This window comes from Drosophila innubila, assembly GCF_004354385.1.
Source record: "Drosophila innubila isolate TH190305 chromosome 3R unlocalized genomic scaffold, UK_Dinn_1.0 2_E_3R, whole genome shotgun sequence".
Taxonomy (NCBI): domain Eukaryota; kingdom Metazoa; phylum Arthropoda; class Insecta; order Diptera; family Drosophilidae; genus Drosophila; species Drosophila innubila.
In genome coordinates this window covers 27,879,734-27,902,603 of record NW_022995380.1, presented here as the reverse complement: position 1 = coordinate 27,902,603, position 22,870 = coordinate 27,879,734, and the positions used below count along the sequence as shown (strand labels likewise).

At 39.2% G+C, this 22,870-nt stretch overlaps 4 protein-coding genes and 1 non-coding gene across 6 annotated transcripts; all 5 read left to right on the top strand.

The window, feature by feature from the left end:
* The first annotated feature begins 267 nt into the window (after positions 1-267).
* Positions 268-666, top strand: LOC117790145 (COX assembly mitochondrial protein 2 homolog). The gene is made up of 2 exons (XM_034629442.1): positions 268-424; positions 482-666. The coding sequence occupies exons 1-2, from the start codon at positions 344-346 to the stop codon at positions 641-643; spliced, it is 243 nt and encodes an 80-aa protein (XP_034485333.1). The 5' UTR covers positions 268-343; the 3' UTR covers positions 644-666.
* LOC117790144 (protein Abitram) lies at positions 613-1,327 on the top strand. The gene has a single exon (XM_034629441.1). The coding sequence runs from the start codon at positions 648-650 to the stop codon at positions 1,257-1,259; it is 612 nt and encodes a 203-aa protein (XP_034485332.1). The 5' UTR covers positions 613-647; the 3' UTR covers positions 1,260-1,327.
* Positions 1,328-1,546: 219 nt separating this feature from the next.
* LOC117790184 (protein BCCIP homolog) lies at positions 1,547-2,673 on the top strand. The gene is made up of 3 exons (XM_034629510.1): positions 1,547-1,761; positions 1,819-1,945; positions 2,008-2,673. The coding sequence occupies exons 1-3, from the start codon at positions 1,639-1,641 to the stop codon at positions 2,649-2,651; spliced, it is 894 nt and encodes a 297-aa protein (XP_034485401.1). The 5' UTR covers positions 1,547-1,638; the 3' UTR covers positions 2,652-2,673.
* A 263-nt stretch (positions 2,674-2,936) lies between these two features.
* LOC117790959 (putative aminopeptidase W07G4.4) lies at positions 2,937-5,897 on the top strand. 2 transcript variants are annotated; one of them, XM_034630578.1, is made up of 5 exons: positions 2,937-2,954; positions 3,228-3,361; positions 4,142-4,415; positions 4,481-4,579; positions 4,643-5,897. In XM_034630578.1, exons 2-5 carry the CDS (start codon positions 3,345-3,347, stop codon positions 5,777-5,779), a joined length of 1,527 nt encoding a protein of 508 aa, XP_034486469.1. In that variant the 5' UTR covers positions 2,937-2,954; positions 3,228-3,344; the 3' UTR covers positions 5,780-5,897. The 2 variants fall into 2 exon arrangements, with proteins under 2 accessions (XP_034486469.1, XP_034486470.1); XM_034630579.1 differs by having other exon boundaries at positions 2,951-2,967.
* Positions 5,898-22,555: 16,658 nt separating this feature from the next.
* On the top strand, positions 22,556-22,628 carry Trnaf-gaa. The gene has a single exon. It is a non-coding gene; the product is annotated as a tRNA-Phe (tRNA).
* Positions 22,629-22,870: the final 242 nt, after the last annotated feature.

The window sequence follows — 22,870 nt, the reverse complement described above, 5'->3', positions numbered from 1 at the left end:
AACAGCTGCTCGTGAGTGTGTTTCAGTGGGAAGAAAAAATAATAAAGTTGATCAATATCATGATATATCAATATAAATAAAGTACCCAAATTTCCATTTTACCTTTAAATTAAAAAATATAATTTAGTTATATTGAAAAAGTGGACAGCTCTAAAGGGAAACAACTATGTTGGCAATACTGCGCCAATCGGTATTTTTTGGTATTTTTTAAACAGCTGAGAAAACAGCTGGCTGTTATTTATTTATCGCCGGTAAATCGATAACGATTGGCATTAGTACTAGACACATTTGCGTAAGAGGAGTGAAAATATAAGTAAATAAATATTTATTTGTACGTTTGAAGATGCACACCGATTTGTCGTCACATTTGCATACGCCAGCCTGCAATAAACTAATTGAAGAACTCAAAGCCTGCCACGAGAATGTAAGTAATATATTTGGATATTGGTTGTCAACAGATTCTTACATCTCATTAATGCAGCACGGATTTGCCAAATTCGTTGGTATTTGCAACACCATCGACGACCAAGTGGTAAAGTGCCTAAAGTCCGAGCGTGTAGCTCGCTCCGCTGCTAATCGTGCCCGGGCCCGGGAGCGTCAGTCCAAGTACAAGGAGAAAATATTGCAAGGTGAAGCCAACTAGAATCATGGCAAGCGTCGATATTCAAACCGAGGAGGATCCCTTTGAGCCCTACTACTTTAAGCATGAGGAACAGCAGATTTGTGGCCAATTCGTAAGCCCAATCACTGATAACTACGATGAGAACTATCCGAGTGTGGTAGATCGCTTCTTTACACGCTACTACTATATAAAGGCCCAAGCCGCTTACCAAGTGCTCTATCACTCCAATCGCATATGCCTAATTTGCCTGGCCCCTTCACATCCTGCCTACACCGAGGGCATTGAGTCGGTCAGCTACGATGTGGGCAACGTGGATCGCAGCCAGAATGTGGTCAAAGGCAAGGGCAAAAAAGGCGGCATGATTTTGCAGGCGGAGACAACACTGGCACTGCTCAAGACAAACTCTGGCAACACTTTCAAGATACCTAGTTGTATACGCGGCAAGTTGGTAGAGGTCAACACGGCGCTTCTCACCGATCCCAAGCTGCTGGAGAGAGTTCCTGAGGGAGCCGGTTACTTTGCCATATTGTTGCCCAAGATTGACAATTGTGATGGAATTAAAGCGAGTTTACTGACACAGGAGCAATATGAGGAGTTTGTAAGGAATGGCAAAACAGCTGAAGAGCCCACCACATAAGATTCAGCTAATGTATTTATCTGCACAAATAACATTTAAATAAAATGAGATTGTTCTTACCCAGAAAACAGCTGCGATTGCGATGCAAAATTGCTAATTATGGCAGCATTTATCACGCTACGGATCCTGATATTTTTACTTAACTTAATTTCAATTAGCATTTTAATTAAGAATGATTTTTAAAATTACATTTAAAAAAAAAGAATTTCCGCTTCCTTCAGTTGGTTACAAAAAGGCCAGATTTGACGGGAAAAAAGCGAATTTGGCAGCCCTGGTTGGCAACGCAATGCAACACGTGTGTTGCTTAAACAGCTGATTGGAATCAAACGTTTGTTTGTTTGCTGCTTGGCAATTGAATACATTTAATAAATAAAATAAAATGTCGGCCAACAAGCGCAAAAATTTAAACAATATGGAAGTGGACGCAAATAATGACGAGTCGAGCTCCAGCGATGATGACGACGACGGCGAAGATCATCCGGACGCCTACAGAGGCAATGAGGTAAACAGACTGCTCCTGAATCAATGATTGTGTTGTTACTCAAGGATTTGTTCACAGGAGGTGCAAATTGAATTCGAGGGACGCGTGCCGGTGGATCCAGATGCACAGGGAATCTCGCAGCTGCTGCAGCGTCTCTTTCTGCGCGCCCACATCAACTGCAACCAAATGGCGGACTTGCTCATAGGTAATACACAAATTGAGATGTTTATTCCTATTGTACACTTAACTAAATCTTATCCTGGCCAGCTCAAAACTATGTGGGCAGCGTGATTTGCCAGTGCGAGGATGACGGAGCCGAGAGCGAAACGGACGATGAGAACATGGTTGAGGATGGCACCGTCTTTGGCATCACCTCAGTGCTGAATCTATCCGCCAAGAAGGAGCAACCCAGCATTGCACAGCTGCGCGCCCATCTCCTGGAACGCGCCCAGTCCCATGCCACGGAGCAAGTGCAGCAGCAGCTGCGTGAGCTCCTGGACAATGAGCAGCGTCATGTTGGCTTCCTAATCAACGAGCGCTTTATCAATATACCGGCACAGATATCCGTGCCGCTCTTGCAGAATCTTCAGCAAGAAATTGAAACAGCAAAAGCCAAGAAAATGAAATTCGACTTTGGAACATTGCTGCTGTTGGTGAAGTTCTACCGCAAGGAGGCCAAAAAGGGCAAACCAGCAGAGGATCACTATACCAATGCCGAGGAGGAGCTGCTGTCGGAGCGAGCTACATTTAGTTTTGAGTACTCTGTTGCCTCGGAATGTGACTCAGGCATGGCCGGAGATTGGCTTGAAGGTGACGCCGTTATGACGCCGTACAGAAAACTCCTAGCTCTGGAGGCTAAGCAGTTGCCACAACTTATTAAAGATGTACAGAGCTATATAAATGGTGAATAAATGTAAAAATGAAGAATTCTTACTAGATAAAGTTTGTTTTCTCTAAACTGGGTACATTTTTCTTGCCAAATGGTACATTTTCGTTTAAAATCTGGTACAAGATATCTTTACAAAGTGGCAACCTTATATGTTACGCACACATCTGTAATGGTTGGCAACAATGGTTAGCCACCAACAGCTGACCGGCATTTTAGGGGCTGTCAGCTGTTTTTGCATTTGCCGCTCAATAAGCACAAACCGTGAACGTGACCAGCAAGAAAATAACCATTCGTTTGGCAAGTGATCGCTTTGTTTTGTTTCGGTGTAAGTGACTAACGTCGACTGCACTATTGTTATTGTGTACACCCAAGCTACAATTTCAATTATAACATACCTACGATACATATGTGCATAGGTCGTGGGTAGTTGTTTGTTATAAACAAAAGCAGTGCGCACTATAAAAGGGTGTTGTGTGCGCTGCAAACTTCACATATCAATTTGTGCCGTGTCGTTGGCACAACAATCAACAACAAGCAATCAAAATACGACCACAATCAACGCCAGTCGCCTTATCGCCAATTCCCATTCCATTTGCAGTTCCAGTATTCCATTGGAATTCAGCTTCAATCGTCGCCAGTCAGTGAGTCTCCGTTTGCCGTTCGCTGCAGTTATCTTTGCCTTTGTGTTGAAGCTGTTGCTGTTCTAACTAACGACATGAGTCGACTCGACAAGTAAGTATTATGCAGGGTGTGTCTATTTTTAAGATCGTTTTGAAATGCTGTAATTGAATCAGCATCCTGCAATTCTCGCTATTATGGAGTTTCCTTTTTCAATTTGTGAGTTGGCTCTTTCAATGGGTTAAGTAAAGCTTATCGCCTCGTTGCTTATCATCATAATCACTAATATTTACAGCACTTCAAAGTGTAGATAATCGCTGTTATCAGCTAGGAACATGTGCTGAGATGGGGAGAAATACTATCGACTGTTCTCGGGGCGTTTCCTAATAATTTAAAACAATGTTGTGAAACTCAACAGCTGGCAATAAAGGCGTGACAAAATTGTATTTATAAATACATATTTTGATTGCCAACTGTTTGCGACCAATAAATATAAACAAATAGCAATAATATATAATTTAACTATACATTACATATTGCAATAATATTTAAATGATGCTCCTTTCAGGGACTGTTATCATTATACGTTTTATTATACAACTCATGAAATAATCTTTATTCTATGAGTTTTATTATTTTACTTATGATTACTTTTGAGCAAAAAATAAATCACAGGAATAATCATTATTTTTGATAAAAAAAAAATAAAACTCATAGAATAATAATAATTTTTTGAGTTATATTTATCTTAGGAGTAAAGTAATAAAAACCATAAATCTTAAAGATAAATTTTGGTATATTTCTCGTTTTTTTACAGTTACTAGAAGTTAATGGCTTTATCAATTGAAAAAAAACAACAAAATAATCATTATTTACTGTCCCTGCTCCTTACAGGTTACTGCCCTGCTCGGTCAAGCTTTCCAAGATCCTGGGCAAGTCCGGCCACGACGTGCTCTGCATCATTGACCGTGCGGTGCCTGCGGAGCTGGCCGATACCTTTGAGGAGCATCGCAGCTATGATAAGGCCTTCGACAGTGTCGTATCGTGCTTCAAGTCGCCACGCCTTGATCTTCCCGTGATCTATGCTCCCGTGGCGGAACTGACGGACTATGCGGATGTCCGTTGCTATCAGAAGGCGGCAGCGCAGTCGCTGCAGCGGGCCATTAAGGTGTGTGGGAGGCGTATGTGATGTAACGGAAACTGTGGCTTTATCTTTAATTCCTTTACTTCCAGTCCGGCTTCCGTTCACCGTTGCTGGTGGTGCCTCAGAGCAAGCGTTTCACCCACGCCGAGCTGTGCACGGTTTTGGGTGCGCTGGAGGGACTCTATGTGGTAGGTTAACACGGAATTAATTAGTTAGTAACTCTGGCTAAGTTTTCTTTTGGTCCTTTCTAGCCCATTCAATTGCGCGAGGATGTGCCGGAGAAGAAGCAACGCATCAGTTCGCTCTCCGTCATGATTAACAATCCAAATGCCGAGGAGATCATTAAGGATGCTTTGTTGCTGGAGTCTGGTCGTCATGTTGCCCGCGACATTGGCATCGGTGATCCGGAGCGCATGGCGCCGTCTTCGGTCGAGGCTTACATCAAGCCGCTGTTCGACAATCTGAAGGTTACGGTCATCGACGATGTCAACGTGATCAACAAGGAGTATCCGCTCTTTGGCGCCGTCAATCGGGCTGCCAACATGGTCAAGCGTCATCAGGGACGCATCATCTATCTGGAATACATACCGCCCACTCCGGCACGTAAAACTCTGCTGCTGGTCGGCAAGGGAGTCACTTATGATACGGGCGGTGCTGACATCAAGGCTGGCGGCATTATGGCCGGCATGTCGCGGGACAAGTGTGGAGCTGCTGCCGTTGCCGGCTTTATGCAGGTTGTTAGCCAACAGCAGCCCAAGGATATTCATGTTATAGGCGCTCTTTGTATGGTACGCAATTCCGTTGGCGAGGAATGCTATGTAGCTGATGAAATCATTACCTCGAGAGCTGGAGTCCGGGTGCGTGTTGGCAATACGGATGCCGAGGGCCGAATGTGCATGGCGGATGTGCTGTGCCGCATGAAGGAATTGGTCATTGAGGGCAATCTACCCAATCCGCATATCTTCAGCATTGCCACCTTGACGGGTCATGCTTTCATATCGGCAGGAGAAGGCCAGTCCATCATTGTGGACAACAGCGTGGCCGCCAAGGCTGATCATGCTCGCAAACTGCAGGCAGCTGGTCAAGTCTTTGGCGAACCCTTCGAGGTCTCTGTGTTGCGTCAGTGTGACTTCGATTTCAATGCCGGCAGGGTCATTGGCGAGGATGTCGTCCAATCCAATAACTTGCCATCGGTGCGAACTCCGCGTGGTCATCAGGTGCCCGCTGCATTCATGATCAAGGCCACAGGTCTGGACAAACATGGCCTCGACTCCAGTAAGCCGATCAGGTATTCGCATCTGGATATTGCCGGTAGTGCTGGCGAGTATCCGGATATGCCCACGGCAGCCCCAATTGTTGCCCTGGCTAAGACCCATTTAATCGATTAGATGCAATCAATGCCACGGACAGTACTTATTTACCTTATCACATACTATATATCCACTGTATGCATCACTCTCTTAAATTCAATGTGAATAAACTTGTAACCTTGTATTATCATACCTACTTTTTTCACTGTACATTTTTTCTTTCCTTTACCTTTGCCTTTGAAACTTTTTCAGAAACTTTTAGCTGTCATAACTTTGTCAAATCTAAGCCAATTTTGTTGCGGAATGTCAATCATTTGGTCTATAATTTTATTCTGCATCAAAATTCAAAATTTTCCCTCCACCGGAAATTTTTTTCCATTATTTCTCTTTGATCCTCTTTCAGACTTTAAACTGTCATAACTTTGTCAAATCTGTACCGATCTCCTTGCGGAATGTCAATTTTATCATTATTTAACCTCTATTTTGATTCTGCATCAAAACTTCTTAACATCACCGGCAATTTTTTCCATTATTTCCCTTAAATCCTTTTTCATAAACTTTAAACTGTCATAACTTTGTCAAATCCAAGCCGATTTCGTTGCGGAATATTAATTTTATCATCATTTGGTCAATAATTTTATTCTGCATCAAAATTTAAAACTTAAGTTTTTTCCCTTCACCGGCAATTTTTCCCATTATTTCCCTTTGGTCCTTTTTCAGACTTTACACTGTCATAACTTTGTCAAATCTGTACCGATCTTCTTGCGGAACGTCAATTTTATCGTTATTTAACGTCTATTTTGATTCTGCATCAAAATTTTTTACCTTCACCGGCATTTCTTTCCGTTATTTCCCTTAAATCCTATTTCAGAAACTTTAAACTGTCATAACTTTGTCAAATCTGTTCCGATCTCCTTGCGGAATGTCAATTTTATCATTAATAACCTCTGTTTTGATTCTGCATCAAAATTAAATTCAATTTTTTTCCATCACTGCCCATTTTTATCAACCTTTTCCCTTGACTTTTTTGAAATTTCGAGAATCTGGTACCCTGCATTAAATTTTCGACTGATTGATCCTTGTTTTTCTTACTCTGATCATGTAGGTATTGACCTATATGTATGTATTTATTAAATATTATCAAATTGTTTGATCATATGAATAATGAAAATAGTTTCCATTCTATTCTACTCACTTTTGTTTATTATTTGTGTTTTATTTTTATAATTTTTGCATAACTGGCAACTGGCCTGCATTTAAAGTTCTTGAATCTTTTCGCGGCTCTTTCTTTTTCTGCTATTTCGCTTAGCCAGAGAGCTTTGAGAACCCGTTAGTCGGTGTGTGGCGTCTTCTCTGTTGTTGGCCACTTGTCAGCTGTCGCTTACGTCGCGTTACCGTTATTGCCTGGCTTTGGAAACTCGGTCAAGAGTGTCTCATTCATGCCGTGATTGCATAATGTACCGTTGCTCGTTGTCAGTTGCCAGTTGCCAGTTACAAGTTGCCTGTTGCCCAGTTGTTCATTGGACACTGGCCATTCCCATTCCCATTGTCCGTTGTCTCTTTGGCTGCGCTTTTTTTTTGTTCTTGGCTTTGGTCTTGACAGCGCTCTTGGGTGCGCTTCTAGGTAATTTATTGACGCATGCCTCCACATTTGACAATGACAACCAGTTGCATTTGGCCAAGATGCCATGCGAGAGACGCCTCCCCATGGCGTTCCATGCGCTGCCAAAGCTAACGGTACTCATTATTGATGAGCGGCAAACGTAAAACATTTTTTTTATTTTTTTCTTTTCAATTTTTTGTATTTTCTTTTCGCCATTAGTGTTAATTTATTGGCAAGATGAACCAGTCCAAAAGAGTTGCAACTCTTTGCCTGGAACCGTTCTTTCTGCCCGTTTAATAATGGCCACAAGGCAAGGCATGACCTGATTATGGCAGGACTGGTTTAGTTGGACAACAGCTCCAGCAACTTCAACAGATGACCGAAGATATCTGACTCACTGAAATATTATTATAATTATTAATTTTTTGGATTACAGATCATTCGTGAGAAATATTTTGTAATCTTATAAAAATGAAAAATGTATTTACAAGTTATCAGCAGTAATGAGTAAAGTAAATTTTTATTAAATCAGAATATTTAAAATTGATTTTATACGAGCTATTAAGGATTTGTTAAAATAAAAGTCCTTAAAGACAAGTTATTGAAGACTTGTTAAATTTAAAGATCCTAAAGACAATTTAAAAATAAATAAATTATTAAAAGTCTGCAAAGCTTAATAACTTTACAAGTCTCAAAAAAAAATTGTATTTTTGAGGCAAATAGAAAAGTTTTTGTATGTTTTATTTTTGTTTAAAAAAAGCTATTGAAGACTTGTTAAAATAATAGTTCTTAAAGACAAGCTATTGAAGACTTGTATAAATAAAAGTCTTTAATAACAATTTAAATTTAAGGAAATTATTTAAAGTCAGCAAAGTCTAATAAATTTACAAGTCTCCAATAAATTGTATCTGTGAGGCAAATAAAAAAAGTCTTTGTATGTTTTATTTTTGGTTAAAAAAAGTTAAAATAAAAGTCCCCAAAGACAATTTAAATTTAAGGAAATTATTAAAAGTCTGCAAAGCTTTATAACATTACAAGTCTCAAAAAAAAATTGTATTTGTGAGCCATTTTTGGTCAAAAAAAGTCACTACAAACTTTTATTTTTGCATAAAAATAAGTTTATTATATATTGATGAAGTTGACTCAGCTATGTTGTGCCAAAATTTCATGCTCCTCTGACTTACCGTTTAGGCTGCTGAGTATCAGTCAGTCAGTCAGTCAGGACAAATAGTTTTATATATAGATGATATTTGATACATAGCATTAAATATTCTGCTTTATTGAAATTAGACAGAGATTATAAAAGTGTATACAGGGAGAAACTATTCTGAACTCCCACATGTGGACAGCAGTGAAGTGACTGATGGATCAGTTGACTTGTTAGCCAAAGATGACAGAAGCACCTTGTCAGTTTTGGTGCTTGTCACTGGCAGACGAGTTGAGTTGGCTGACACAGCTGGGAGCTGTTTGACTCCTTGTCGTGCGGTATGCAACGTTGATCCATAAATTTACAAAACTAGCGACGCGCTTCGCATGGGAGAAACAGCAGCAACAACAACAACGACAATAACAACAGCAACAATCATAAGAAAATAGTAACAACAACTGGATGCGGGAGAGACAACGACGACGACGACGGCGGCGGCATTAATAATAGCAAACAACACACAAGCAACACCAAATGAGGGGGGGCTGTTGCAAATCTGCACCGGCAGCAGCAACAGCAACAACAACAGCAGCAACAACAGCAGCAACAACAACAACCACTTGGAGCAGCAACGACAGAAATGATCTTAAATGAATGCGGAAGTTTTTCTTGGGGTTTCGTAACCAGCTACATGGCAGCAGCAACAACAACAACAACAACAGCAGCAACAACAACAACAACAGCAGCAACAACGCTCCCAAAGAGGTCGCAATTCCAGTGGCAAGCAGCAGTTGCAGCCAAGCTGGCAACCAAACGTTGCTACATTTATGTACAATACATATACATACATACATACATACATATGAAAATATATGTGTGTGTGTGTGTGTGTGTTTGTCTGTATTTGTGGGCAACGTCGAGTCGATTGCCGTGAGTCCATAATCATAGATGCAGCAAGTCGAGCTGGGATTGAGTCCGATGTGAACACTTTATAGCCATGGACATATTAAAATTAATCCAATGATTGCAGCAGCCGCCACTTGCAAAAAGTGGCAACAAAAAAAAAAAAAAAAAAAAAAAAATTGTTAGCCAATTTGGCCGTTGCCTGTTAGGCTGCACCATCAAATTGTTATTGGGATGCGCCCGAGGAGCGTGTGAATCCGAATCTGTATCCGAAACATCGAACATGAGGCAGCTGCTGTCGAAAAGTTATTTGATAGCCAATTGCCAGAATCCTGAAAGCATAGCCGAAATTCAACTTGGCCCAGAAGCTGTGTCATTTCCCATGTGCCCAATCAGCCGGAAGATGCCTCAAAAGACCTCAAAAGCGTCTACAGCTGTGTCCTCAATCAAGGTTCAAGGATGCAGTATTGAATGTCCCTGCAATTGACAGCATTTTAAGCACTTCATTCATAACGTGTGAAAGTCTCTATCCCAGCAGGTGTGTGTGCGAGAGTGTGTGTGTGGGCCGAGACAATTTTCAGCATAAACTCATAAATATCCAAGTGATCTAAACGCAGCGCCAGGCGCCATCCTCATCCTACTTCAAGCAATCAAGCAAGTCAGAAAAACACCTTGAACTTGACAATGCAAACCGCTCACGTTGCAAACGCTTGACAACTCATAAATAAACTGTGAATTATGAACTACAAAACGAGATAACTGATATGTATTTGCCACACCAATTTTCCTTGCAACAGCACAAAAACACAAACACACATAGACACAGACATAGACAAGCCACAACAGGCGACTCATAATCCATAATATTGTGTCATGTTCATGATCAGCGGCATACGGCATTGACTTGGCCAACCAATTGCCTGTGGCACAGACCGTTGTGGCAGGGACTGCGGGTTGCGGGTTACGGGTGCTGCAACGGCAAAATTATTTGGAAAAGCAAACGAAAGTAAAAGAAAGATACAAGGCTCTGTGCTCAAACTCAGTGTTAGCCTCTAATGAAGTGGTAAGAAGGGGCTGCAGAAACTGCAATGTGCCGCTGTGCGCCTCGGCATTTTTATGTTGGCCTCTTTGAGAAAAATGTGCAAACAACAACAACAGCAACAGCAACATCAGTGAACAAACGAAAAAAAGATACAAAAAAAAATACAAAAAATTATGAATTTTTACTTTCACCGCATGTGGCATTTTGTTCAGGTTTTCGCCTGAATTTGAACTTGAGGCGGCAAATTGCGATTGTCAAGGCTGCTGCCAAAGGTTAGTCCAAGGTGTGGTCCCACAGATAAGCCTCCAGATAGTGCCAGACCAGTTTATGGGCCAGCTGAGCCAAGCAGCGTTGAAAACTCTTCAAGACCTTAAAAAGCTATATTAACATTTTAATATAGGCTAGAAAAAGCTAGGAAAGCTGCAAGAAAGTCTGATGAAAAACTTTTACAATTTTAAGGTTGATTTTATACCCTGGAAAATCGAAAATGTACAAAAGAGGTCTAGTGGCATTGTACAAAAATCTACGGAGCTTATAAAGCATCGATTTGTATATGCTTCAAATAATTGAAAAATTTTTTCCTGAATTCGTAATCGTCGGTGTTTTCCAAGATGTTATCACCAAGAAACCAAAGTTTTAGAATCTGGCTTTTTGAGTTGAAAAATTATTATTATTATTTTTTTTTTAGTTCTTAGTTTGTTATTATTAGCATATATTTAGAGTTTTCAGTTCAATCCTGACTAAATTGGCATAAAAACTCTTTTTAGGACCAGGACTTTCAAAATTTCAAGGAATCAAAGTAACATTTGTCCTGAAAACATAATTTTTGTCCATGCAAGGACTAAAAACTCAAAATATTTAAGCATTAATTTTTCATTATAATTGTTTTTATTTTTTCAATATTTTAAAATATATGTAAAGTAATATATAACAATATATTTAAACTATATATGATAGTAATGTAGTTAATATTATTTGAATATTTCCAGTATTTTTTGTTACTTTTAAAAAACTTAAGATCTGACGGGATAAAAGTTAAGTTGGTAACACTGAAGTCAAGTTGACTTCAAATTTGCTAACTCTAATCTGTGCTGATATAAATGTCTGCATGGATATAATTAAGAATAAACAAATTATTATTTAATCATTAATTTTTCATTATAATTTTTTTTTTTTTAATAATTTAAGATATATTTCAAATAATATACAAAAATATATTTAAACTATATATGATAGTAATGTAGTTATTATTATTTGAATATTTGCAGTATTTTTTGTTAGTTTCAAAAAACTCCAGATCTGACGGGAAAAAGTTAACACTGAAGTCAAGTTGACTTCAAATTTGCTGACTCTAATCAGTGCTGATAAGAATGTCTGCATAGATATAATTAAGAAATAAGCACAGAGTCGCAGATAAGTTTATTTATTTATGGTATGTATAACACACGACTGCTTGATGGAAATGTGTAACTTGCAACATTTCCGCATTAAGCCGAGTGGCGACTCTTAAGCTTGGACGCGCTCTTAGGCCGCAACAGCTTTTGGTTCGCTTCAAACCAAGTGAGCCGGGCCCAAATGGTTCGAGCCAGGTTCGTTTCAGTCTCGGTCGCGCCGTCTAAGCTTCGGCTGTTCGCTTCTGCTGCCGTCGCGTCGCTTCGGTTTCGATCATGGAAGTAATACGTCACTAGGGTGAACGTACCTCGCAGATGTTAGTGGGTCACTATTTGTACGGTCAACGAACCTTTCGCTCGTTTGTAAATATAAGACGAACGAAAAAAAGCACAAAGACGAGTCGATGAAATGGAGGATGCTGTTGCCTCTTGGCTTGCTTACAACTTGCTTTCTTTCTTAGCATTTCTCACACACACACACACGCACACACAGGGCCAGAGCCAGAGCGAGACAGAGACTGTTGCATGTAACTTGTTGTTGTCTTGACTAACTTGACTGGTTGACTTGCAGTCGTAATTTACTTGGGCTATGGGTTGATCGTCAGCATCCGACTGAGCGTCTCGTCTCGTCTCGTTTATGCATCCTGCTGGACACCTAAAACCCCCCTTACCCCTCCCCTCTCCCTCTCCCCTTACTCGTTCAGCTTCTGACCATGCATCCCAGCCCTAGCCCAGTTTTGTTGTTATTGTTATTTGCCATTTTTGGTTGTTGCATTGCTTGCAGCCAACAGCAAACCGCCAACAGCCAGCACCCACTTTGACCCTCTCCAGCACCCCAACCCCCCACCCCACCCGCTGCAGTGCAGCAGCTGCATTGCATTGCACTGTGTTCTTATTATGTGCCTCCAAACAGGTCCGCTCACTCTGCTCCCCTCGGCACGCCTCTCCGCTCCTCTTCTCTTCTTGACTTGGCTTTGCTTGGTTTGGTTTGGTTTGGTTTTCACGTGATTATCATGATCATCATTACCTCTGCAGCCACATTAATATCGTCATCTTCGGGCCAACACACACACACACACACACTCTGAGAGCTGTTCACATGCAAGTTAGCCGGCTGAAGTTGGCATGACTTGTGGTGTTTGACTTGTGTATATGTTCGAGTGTAAAGTAAGACCATAGAAATGCATTTCCGCATATTTTACACCACTAAAAAGTCAAAAAATGTTTGTTTACTCTTTTGTTGTGGGCCGTTTGTTCCTTCTCCTCCTCACTTCGTTTGTTTACTTGTACATGTGTGTTCTTCTTTCCCCCCTCCGCCCCTCCCTCTCTTTGTTACTCTCAAGTAATTGAAACCATTATCATTAACTCACTTGTACTCTGTGGCACTCATATCACAGTCAAGTTCTTGCCGCCATTATAATGAAGTAATTACGCTCTGTGTTACGAGTATTGTCAAGAATTTTGCACTGATTTCAGTTCATCTCAGATCAACAATGCTGTCTATCTTACTTAAAGTCTCTATTCTTGTATCACATTGCCCCATTCGTCTGTCTTCTTTGATAAGATGTCACTGAACCCGCTGTTGATTAAGTATTTGTCAGGGCATTTCATTTTTTCCATATCATTATTAATGCTAATTTCTATAAAAGTCTTAAGAATGTGAAAATTATTTAAATGATGCTCTATTAAATACAAAAATGTTTATCAGCTTTAGTTTGCTATTCTTTGCCAATCAGAATAGAATTCTGATCGAATTTGTATATTTTAAAAATGCAAAAATAGAACTTTTGAAAACTTTTAAGCTTAGTAAAGGTTTTATAATGTGCAATTGTGAATGTAAAATAGTTTTTGAACATTTTTTTTATGGAAAAGTGACTTTTATAATATTTAAAATTTTGCTTAATCTATATAATATATATTTAATAGAATCTTTTAATTACAAAAATGTTTATCAAAAGCCTTTTTTAGCTATTCCTTGCAAATCAAAATGGATTTTCAAAGGAATTTGTAAAATTCAAAAATGCAAAGAAACAACTTTTTAAGACTTTTAAACTCAATAAAAGTTTTATAATGTGCAAATATGCATCTTACTTATAATAAAGTATTATTAATAAAAAAATTGTTTTTGAAAATGCAATTTGGAAAACTGACTATTAAAATATTCTAGTTTTTTTTTTTAATCTATAAAATTTATGTGCTAGAATTATGTATTGCATCTTGAGCCCTTTTTTATGTACATACTCGTATATGTACAGTTTACACATTCATGAGTACATCAATTACCCCACGTGTAGTATGATAAAAAGCTGACCATCTTGATCACATAGACAACCCGCTAGCTTCTTGCGACTTGGGGACATGACTCTTTCAATCTTTCTACGAATTTTGTTATCAACAAAAGTGCACGATCATGCCAATAAAAGCGTAGCTGGAATTGGATACGGAATCGGGAAAAGGGAACTGGGAATAGGAATGGGAATGGGAATGGGAATGGGAATGGTATCGCTTGACATGGTAACAAACTTATTGCATTTCGCGTTCAAGTGTCAATGATCTCGTTAACAAAAGTTGAAACATTTCACGCATCACGGGTTCATTCAACTACACTAACACACATAGATATGGCCAACTGATCACATAGTGATACCAATAGCTTCAGCTAGCACTGTAGCTGGTAATGGCCAAATCATGAACGAATTTTTGCACAAAGAAGATAAATTAATATGGTCAGCATTTCATGAATTAGGTTTCTTCAAAAGCTGCGCTTCTGACCGAACGACAGTCAGTTTGGCACTTCGGCAGTTCGACACTTCTGGCCACAAAGCAACAAACAAAACAGAGCTAAGCACAAAACACATGAAACCTACAAAACTTTCACGCAAAACGTACATTCAACTCAATTCCAGAGCGGCAGAGAAAAGACAGAAGCAAAATCCAGAGTCCAGAAATTAGAACCAAGAATCCAAAGACCGGGAGTGGCAATAGACATGGAGATGGAAATGGAAATGGAGATAGAGATGGGATGGAGAGTCATGGACACGTATGAATTCCCATAAATCAGCTGTGAGCCAAAGGGTCAAATACCTCTAGGCGAGCTAAAAATTACACGCGAACAGAGAACATGTGTTGAAAGGAGAAATTAAAACAAAATTAGTTTTACTTTATACGCTCTATCTGTATCTGTATATGTATCTGTATCTCAAAGAAGCTGACTAATGAGACCTTTAGTGCAAATAATAATAGAGAAGACCAAGGAATCAAATCGAAACCAATAAAGGTTACGGCTTTAATCCCGGTACGTTCCGAAACAACTATTTCGGTAATAGCTTATATATCAGTTTTCTTTTTTCGATTTTGATATCAGTATCGGTACGTAACGGTACACCAAATCAATTTTAAAACATTTAAAATGATAAGGTGTCGTTTAAAATATCTAGATCCAGAGAAATACAAAGTTTAAACTTTAAGGCATCGCTTTATACTAATTACGATATAAGGAGTTGATTAAAAGTAAAAACTTGAGATTTAAAATTTAGAATTTTCAAAATTTCAAAGGCTCCGACAGTCGAAAATTAAAAAAATTTTCTAATGAAAAAAAAAATTGAATACAGAATGAATATAGAAACGAAACCATGATCAAAATGACATTCCGCTTGAAAATCGGTAAAGTATTGCCAAAGTTATGACAGTTCGAAGTTCCTTAAGCCTCTTACCTAGCTACTTTACAAGTCAAAATTTCTCTTAATTTTGACATGATTTTTTACAAAAAAATGAAAGGCCTCAAAATCAAGTTTAAAGTGTCATTTTATACTAATTACGATATAAGGAGTTGATTAAAAGCAAAATCTTGAGATTTAAAAATTTTAAATTTCAAAATTTCAAAGGGGGGACCCTTATCATTAGCGTGGAACCATGGCTGTGATGGTCGAAAAATAATAAAATTTTCTAAATGCAAAAAATTTAAATGCAGTATGAATAAAGAAACCGAATCATGATCAAAATGGCATTCCGATTGAAAATCTGGTCAGTTTTCTTCAAGTTATGACAGTTGGAAGTTTGTCAACACTTTGAGCTAGCAACTTTATCACAAGCGTTTCGGTTTTCGGTTCTTGAAAGAGAAATAAGGGAAAGAGACATCTCCTTATCCTGATAAACTATTTTGGTTCAAATTTGTATTACTTAAATGTAAATTAAGCTGTATATAGTAAATATGTCGAGAAATTGTATTTTGATTTAAAGTCTAATAAATTTATTTTTATCGCAATTTGAATATATGTATTTATTGGCAGTAGCAGCTTACAAAAGTTACTTTGTACATTTGGGTATTCAATTCATGCGCACACATACATATGCAGACACCAACACAGGCACAACAATAACTCTGCCGAGGATCAGTGGGAATCAGAGTGTGGGAAGTAAAAGAAAACCCTAAAACGGCCAAACCGACTTTTGTGTGGTCATAAAAACGCGTGAGTTACGTCTCCGTCAGTCGACTCACTCATTCAGTCAGTCAGTCAGTCAGTCAGTCAGTCAGTCTGTCAACCAGTCAGTCAGTCAGTCAGTCAGTGAGACAGTCAGTTGAGCGTCATCATCATAAGGCAACAGCTCTGCTGCAGTTTGGCCAAACAAATGCAAAGTAAATTAAACATTGGCCCAACCACGCTCAGCTGCCCCATCTCCACCTACCCCTCCCACCATTCCTACCCCTCTCTCTCTCTCTCTCTTTCTATCACTCTCGGCGTCTTGCCCATTCTTTGAGCCCGCTTGCTCTTGCCAAAAAGACTCTGGCCTGGCTTTCGACCATGCTGATGACGACGTTGAGGCTTCTTTGGCTTTTTGGCTTTGGCCGCCGCGGCTGCTACGTTTAATGCGCCACGGTGTTACCAAAGTGGCAACGACAGTTGCGGCCATTCACCTCCCAAAAAACAAAATCATATGAGAAGTCTTTAACTGAGTGTGTGTGTGTGTGTGTGTGTACTATACATAAGTATGCAGCGTGTAACAGACACAATACGATCTTTGCTGTAACCAAGTTGTGGTCGCTAGTTGGAGGCAAGGCCCAAAGCACACACACACTCGCACACACACACACACACTCTTACAAAATACATACACACAATGGCTTCACGTTTAATGCGTTTCCATTCTATGTGCGTACATGTGTATGTACTTTTTTTTTGGCGGCTGTACATGAACAGTGACTCACAGCTTATTTGACCCACTACACTTACATATTACCAATATTAAATGCATTTAGCTTTTAATGCGAAGGAGATATAAATAAAGTTTAAGTGCAAGTATCTTCATTAATGTTTAAGCTTTAACAAAATAGTATTACTTTATTTGTTAAATACATATATTTTATCTGCATTACTCAATAAAAACAAAGCACAGCTAAAATTGTAGTGGGTCAAATAAGCTGAGAGCCACTGTATGTAAATATGTTAGGGTGCACAGATTTTTTCACAAAGAATCGTAACCCAATTTCGTAATCTACGCTCAATTCTAAGAGGTTTTTACCAGGAAACCATAGTTCTAAAATCAATTCCTAGTTTCCTTTTTTTTGAGTTGAAATATTTTGTGATTTTAGCTTATCATTATGTTTTAAGAACAATTTGTACTCTGATTCTATGATAAATCTTTAAAATTTTGTAAATCCTGATTTTATCAAGAGTTTTAACACCAATCTTTATGGAATCGGACTAAAAACACTAAAGTTATACTAATAATAATATGATAACAATTTCGAAAAAAAACATTTTTATACTCAAAAAGTGGGGACTAGGAATTGACTTTAGAACTATGGTTTCTTAGTGAAAACATCTTAGAATTTGGGTAACCATTTTTCAATTTTTTTTTTTTTTTGCCCATACAAATCGATGCACCCTAATGAAGGCATGTATGTATGATATCTGGGTTTCGTTGTCAGTGTAAACGTGCAACAAGAATGCTGGGCGGGCGGTGGCAGCGGTAAAGCTCACTCATAAGCTCACACACACACACAGAGAGACACACATATTTATATATGCACACATACAGAGACAAGCATTGAGCAAGATTGAAGAGCTTGATGTAATGGCTTTGGAAACACGTTCCTCCTGCTTTTGGCCTGCTTCTTTGTAAGCCAACTCGTGCTCGCGGGCCAGGGCCAGGGACAGAGCTGTGATTGACATTGGGCAGGGTCGCCGTCAACTTCTACGTCTACGTCGCTGTCGCCGTCGCCGTCGGCGTCGGCGTCACAGGCTACAACTGACATGCTAATGTGTAAAGAGCTTCAGATTTGAATTTCAGCTACAAAACAAACAACTCAAGTAAGTAAGTGGCCAAATGAGCGCGAATGAGAGAGGAAGCGCGAGAGCACAATTACGACCGCCCAAGCACCAAGCACCCGGCAAAAGTTCAAGCAAAACAAAATCAGCTGACTGCGAGAGGCGCACGCAAAGAGAGCGACACACAAAACGAGAGAGAGCGCGCGAGACAGAGCAGCAGCAATAACAGCGCGAGTAATGCAAGCTGCAGTAATGCGGAAGTATAGCGATGATGTTGCTGCCGTCGTCGACGTCGACGTTAGCGTCAACGTCGCGACGTTCATGTAATGCATGTGGAGACAGCGCCATGTGACTTTGTGGGAGCGCAACTGAGCGCCAGCCGCGAACTGGTTTCCAGCGAGTGGAAGTGCGTGTGAGAACATGCCAGTGTGAATGTGTGTGAGTGTGTGTGTGTGAGTGTTTGTCACTGTTTAGACAAACATTGTTTATAACTTGTTTATATAAATATTGTTAATTTGGTGTGAGTGGAAACTGGCCCCCACTCGAGTCTCGAGCTCCTGCCGGCGGCAGCAGCGTCTGTTTCTCTTTTGAGTCGCTCTCACGGCTCGCCTTGTGCCATGAATATTACAAGTTAATATGAGGAGGCTTTCAAGTTTCAACGAGTGTGTGCTTGAGTGGGGGAAAGAGAGTATAATATGAAAGAGAGAGAAAGAGAGCACATCGTTAAAAGCGCAATTAACTGCTCAGTAACAATATCAAATCAGAATCAAAATCGTTTTAATGAATTGCAGAAAATTGCTCAGATTGCCGCGCATTAAAGATGCGAACATTATTAGACTCAATTGACATTTGGACAGTTGGGTGATTTTATAATGAAGAACGGGTGAATTACTGAGAACGTGTGAATGGGAATATTGTGGGATTATGGGAATTAGATCAGGAGTTTCCATTATACATACACGTTTATTATTTTGTATTTAAATAGCATCAATTATACATATTCATTATTTAATTAAGTTATTCAATGCAATGGGGGTTTTTTATAATCAAAGCTCAAGAATTGGGATTTAAATAACAACATTTTATTTAAGTTGAATTAGCTGACTAGCTATAAATTTGCATTTATGCATTTTTAATTGCTTCCCTATGTGAATGCTGAAAAATAATTCTAAGGATACCAAAATCTGAAAATAATAATTTTAAGACAAAACTAGGAAGCATTTAATATGGATATCAAAATTAGAAAGCAAATTAGGAATTAAAAATTTGGTAGACAAAAATTATTAAATAAGAAGCTTAAATCAAAAGATTGTATTAAAAATCATACGACCTTTTGTTCGGCTTATACTCTGAATGTTTTTCTTATTTTAATTTCAGAAGTTTTGTACTCTGAGTGTTCTTTGTTTCCAATTTTGCAATTTTTGTACTCTGAAGAATTTTTTTTGTTGAATTTCCAAATTTATTCTTCCCTTTTGTTTGTTATATCTAAAACAATATTTGGAATTCTTATAAAATAGCTTTCGAATCAAATTTGTAGATGTCCCATTGTCAGTCCCTATTTTCTTTTTTTTTATACCTAAGGGCCTCCTCTATAAAAATCCGGACACAAAGTTAGCTGGTTTTTTAAAACAATTTAAGTTTTTTTCCAAATTTGAGTATGCACGATTGTTATCGATGATTATGCCGTGCTTTATGCAAAGTTTCGATAAAATCGTTGCATCTATTGCAGAATGGTAAACAATGGAAAAGGGGCAACGTGATAAAATTGTGCACAATTTCTTAGAAAATCCCGATTGGTCACTTTCAAAGATCGGAAAAACTTTGAAAATCGCCAAGTCAACCGTGTGTGATGTTATAAAACGTTTTAAGGAGACTCACACTACAAATAGAGCCAAACACCAAACTTTAAAACGTGGTTGTAGAAACCGTTATCTAAGAGCAAAGGTAATAAGATCATTGCGAGCAAATCCTGAATTGAGTGACGGTGATAGAGCAAAAAGATTAAAAACAAGCGCTTCCACTATTCGACGAATACGACTTTCCGAAGGTATAAAGGCCTACGTATGTGTAAAAAATCCTAACAGGTCGGATAAACAAAATTTAAACGCAAAAACACGTGCTCGTTTGCTCTACGACCAAGTTCTTACCAAATTTCAAGGGTGCATAATAATGGATGATGAAACGTACATCAAAATGAATTTTAAGCAGCTTGCAGGCCGAAAATTTTACTATGCCTATAAACGTGGATGTGTTGCCTCAAAATTTAAAAATATACCGATGGACAAATTTGGAAGGAAAGCTTTAATATGGCAAGCTATCTGTAGCTGCGGTCTGAAGTCGCGCGCTTTTGTAACAACATCATCAATGACGTCAGAAGTGTACGTGAAGGAGTGCATGCAAAAACGCCTTTTGCCATTTATACATATGCACCGATCACCAGTAAAGTTCTGGCCTGATTTGGCGACGTGTCACTATTCAAATACGACGAAGCTGTGGTATGAAGCAAACCAGGTCGATGTGCTACCGAAGTGGCTTAACCCACCTAATTGTCCTGAGCTTCGTCCTATCGAAAGATATTGGGCAATCGTTAAAGGAAAATTGAAAAGGAGTGGTAGTATTGTGGAAAATGAGAAATCAATGCTGATTGCCTTTAACAAATACGCTGCGAAAGTGGACAGAAAATGTGTGCAGAAGTTAATGTCAAACATTAAAAAGAACACTCGCCATTTTATTCGCTGTAAACAAAATTGAATAATTTTTTGTAATAAATATAAATGCAAAGCATCCTCTTTAGATTAAACTTTATTTCATTAGAATCGAACAACAGGTAAGAAAGTTATAGCCTGATTTAAGTGTCCGGATTTTTATTGAGGAGGCCCTTATTTTGTCGTCCTTAAGTTTCATTCTTTTTATAATTCTTAAAACAATATTTGGAATTCTTTTAAAATAGTTTTCCAATTAAACTTGTAGGTGAACTTTTCATAGTGCCTGTCTTAGGTTCATTCCAATTTCCATTCCCAGTGCCAACTGCAACATTCACACGTGCAATATCCCCAAGTATTAACCGATACCGATGCATGCATTAGATGCGCTCAAATGAGAGTGGGCAATCAGAGACGGAGACAGAAACAGAAACCCAACTTGGAGCTATACAAAGTTAAAGTCGGGTGTATGCATGAAAAGAATCCAAACTGGTAATGAAAATAAAGTGCACGTCGCATGCGGTAATAATAACAATAAAATAAAATAACAAATTACACGCAACACTGCCGCCTGGGTCGGCTCTGTTTCTGTTTCTCATTCTGGCGCTGTCTCCGTCTCTGTCGCATGCACGCTGTCCAATAATTACACAGACGCGGCAACAAACACAATTGAATAGCCGCCAACGCCAACGCCAACGTCGACGCGGACGCTGACGTAGACGCCGACGTAGACGCAGACGCTTACGTTGCTAATGTAGGGAGTGGGGCTGGACAATCGTGTGGCCCCATTTCGCGGAAAGCAGTGGAGAGCGAAGAGCGAAGCCAGGAGAGACGCAGCAGGCAATTGCTGTTCAAATATCCAAAAGGGTTACAGCCAAGGGCAAAGACAGCAAGTTCGATTTACAAGATAGCCAAGTTAACTCTTAGCAAGCGTTCTCCCTTAGTTGATCACACTCGCTCTCGCTCTCTCTTTCTTTTTCTTCCTACCTCTCTTTGTTCTAAAGAGCCATGGCGAGCATACAAAGACACACACACACACACACGCACACACACTGGGAAAGGTGCTATGAGCCGAAGCTTAGTTGTGCAGCTCAGACAATCTGGGTCACATTTTGCCATTGAACCGGTGACGTCAGAGCAGGGCAACGACCGCAAAGCACGACCAGCAACAGCAGCAACCATTGGAAAGCGTGCAAGCAAACATTTTTACAACGACAACACGAAGCTTAAGTCTCTGCTTCAGCCTCAGTCTCAGCCTCTGCTTCTGCTGCTGCTGCTGCTTCTTCTTCAGCTAGAGTCTGTGTCTCAGCTTGTGCTTTCAGCTACATTTCTGGTTTGGTCGCTGGCTGATTTGTTGCCCAGCAAAGCTGTGCGCGACACACCACACAACACACAACACCCGACACACACACACACATGCACACATCCCACCTTCCCCACCCCCAACAGTTCATTAGATGCCATGTGCTATCATGCTGGAACAAACATGATTTGGCAGCACATTCAGCCTGACACTGAGACTAAGACAAAGACTAATACCAAGACTTTGGCTAGAAGCAGTCTTTGCAATAGAAAAGTTTCAACTACATATTTATGTATATAAGATCGTGTACTTTGCCTTTTGCACGTGCTTTCTAGCTTTTAGCTGGCCCATTTGGCTCGGCACAAAAGTTCTATTTATAATTTGATTTATTTGTGCTGGCAATTAGATAAGACCACAATTTAGTTAACACGCTAGGGCAACGCAAATTGTCCAGCTTACTTCTAGTCGGCATATAGCGCCTTGCCCAACGTGGTGCCGAAATAGCTCAGTTGGGAGAGCGTTAGACTGAAGATCTAAATGTCCCCGGTTCAATCCCGGGTTTCGGCAAGTAATTACTTTTTTGTTTATTTACTTTTTTAAATTAGTATTATCATTTTTAAGTAAGTACTGATATAAAAAATATTATTTTACATTTTTGCTGGGATTGGTTAAGGTTTAAATATTAAATTGTTGTTTTTTTTTTGTCAGTTTTATATTTACGTTATTTTTATAAGATTTATTTTCAGCTTTAATTTAAATCAAGTTTCTTAGTTTTTTTTTTTTTAATTTACTGCTTTTTATTTTTGTTG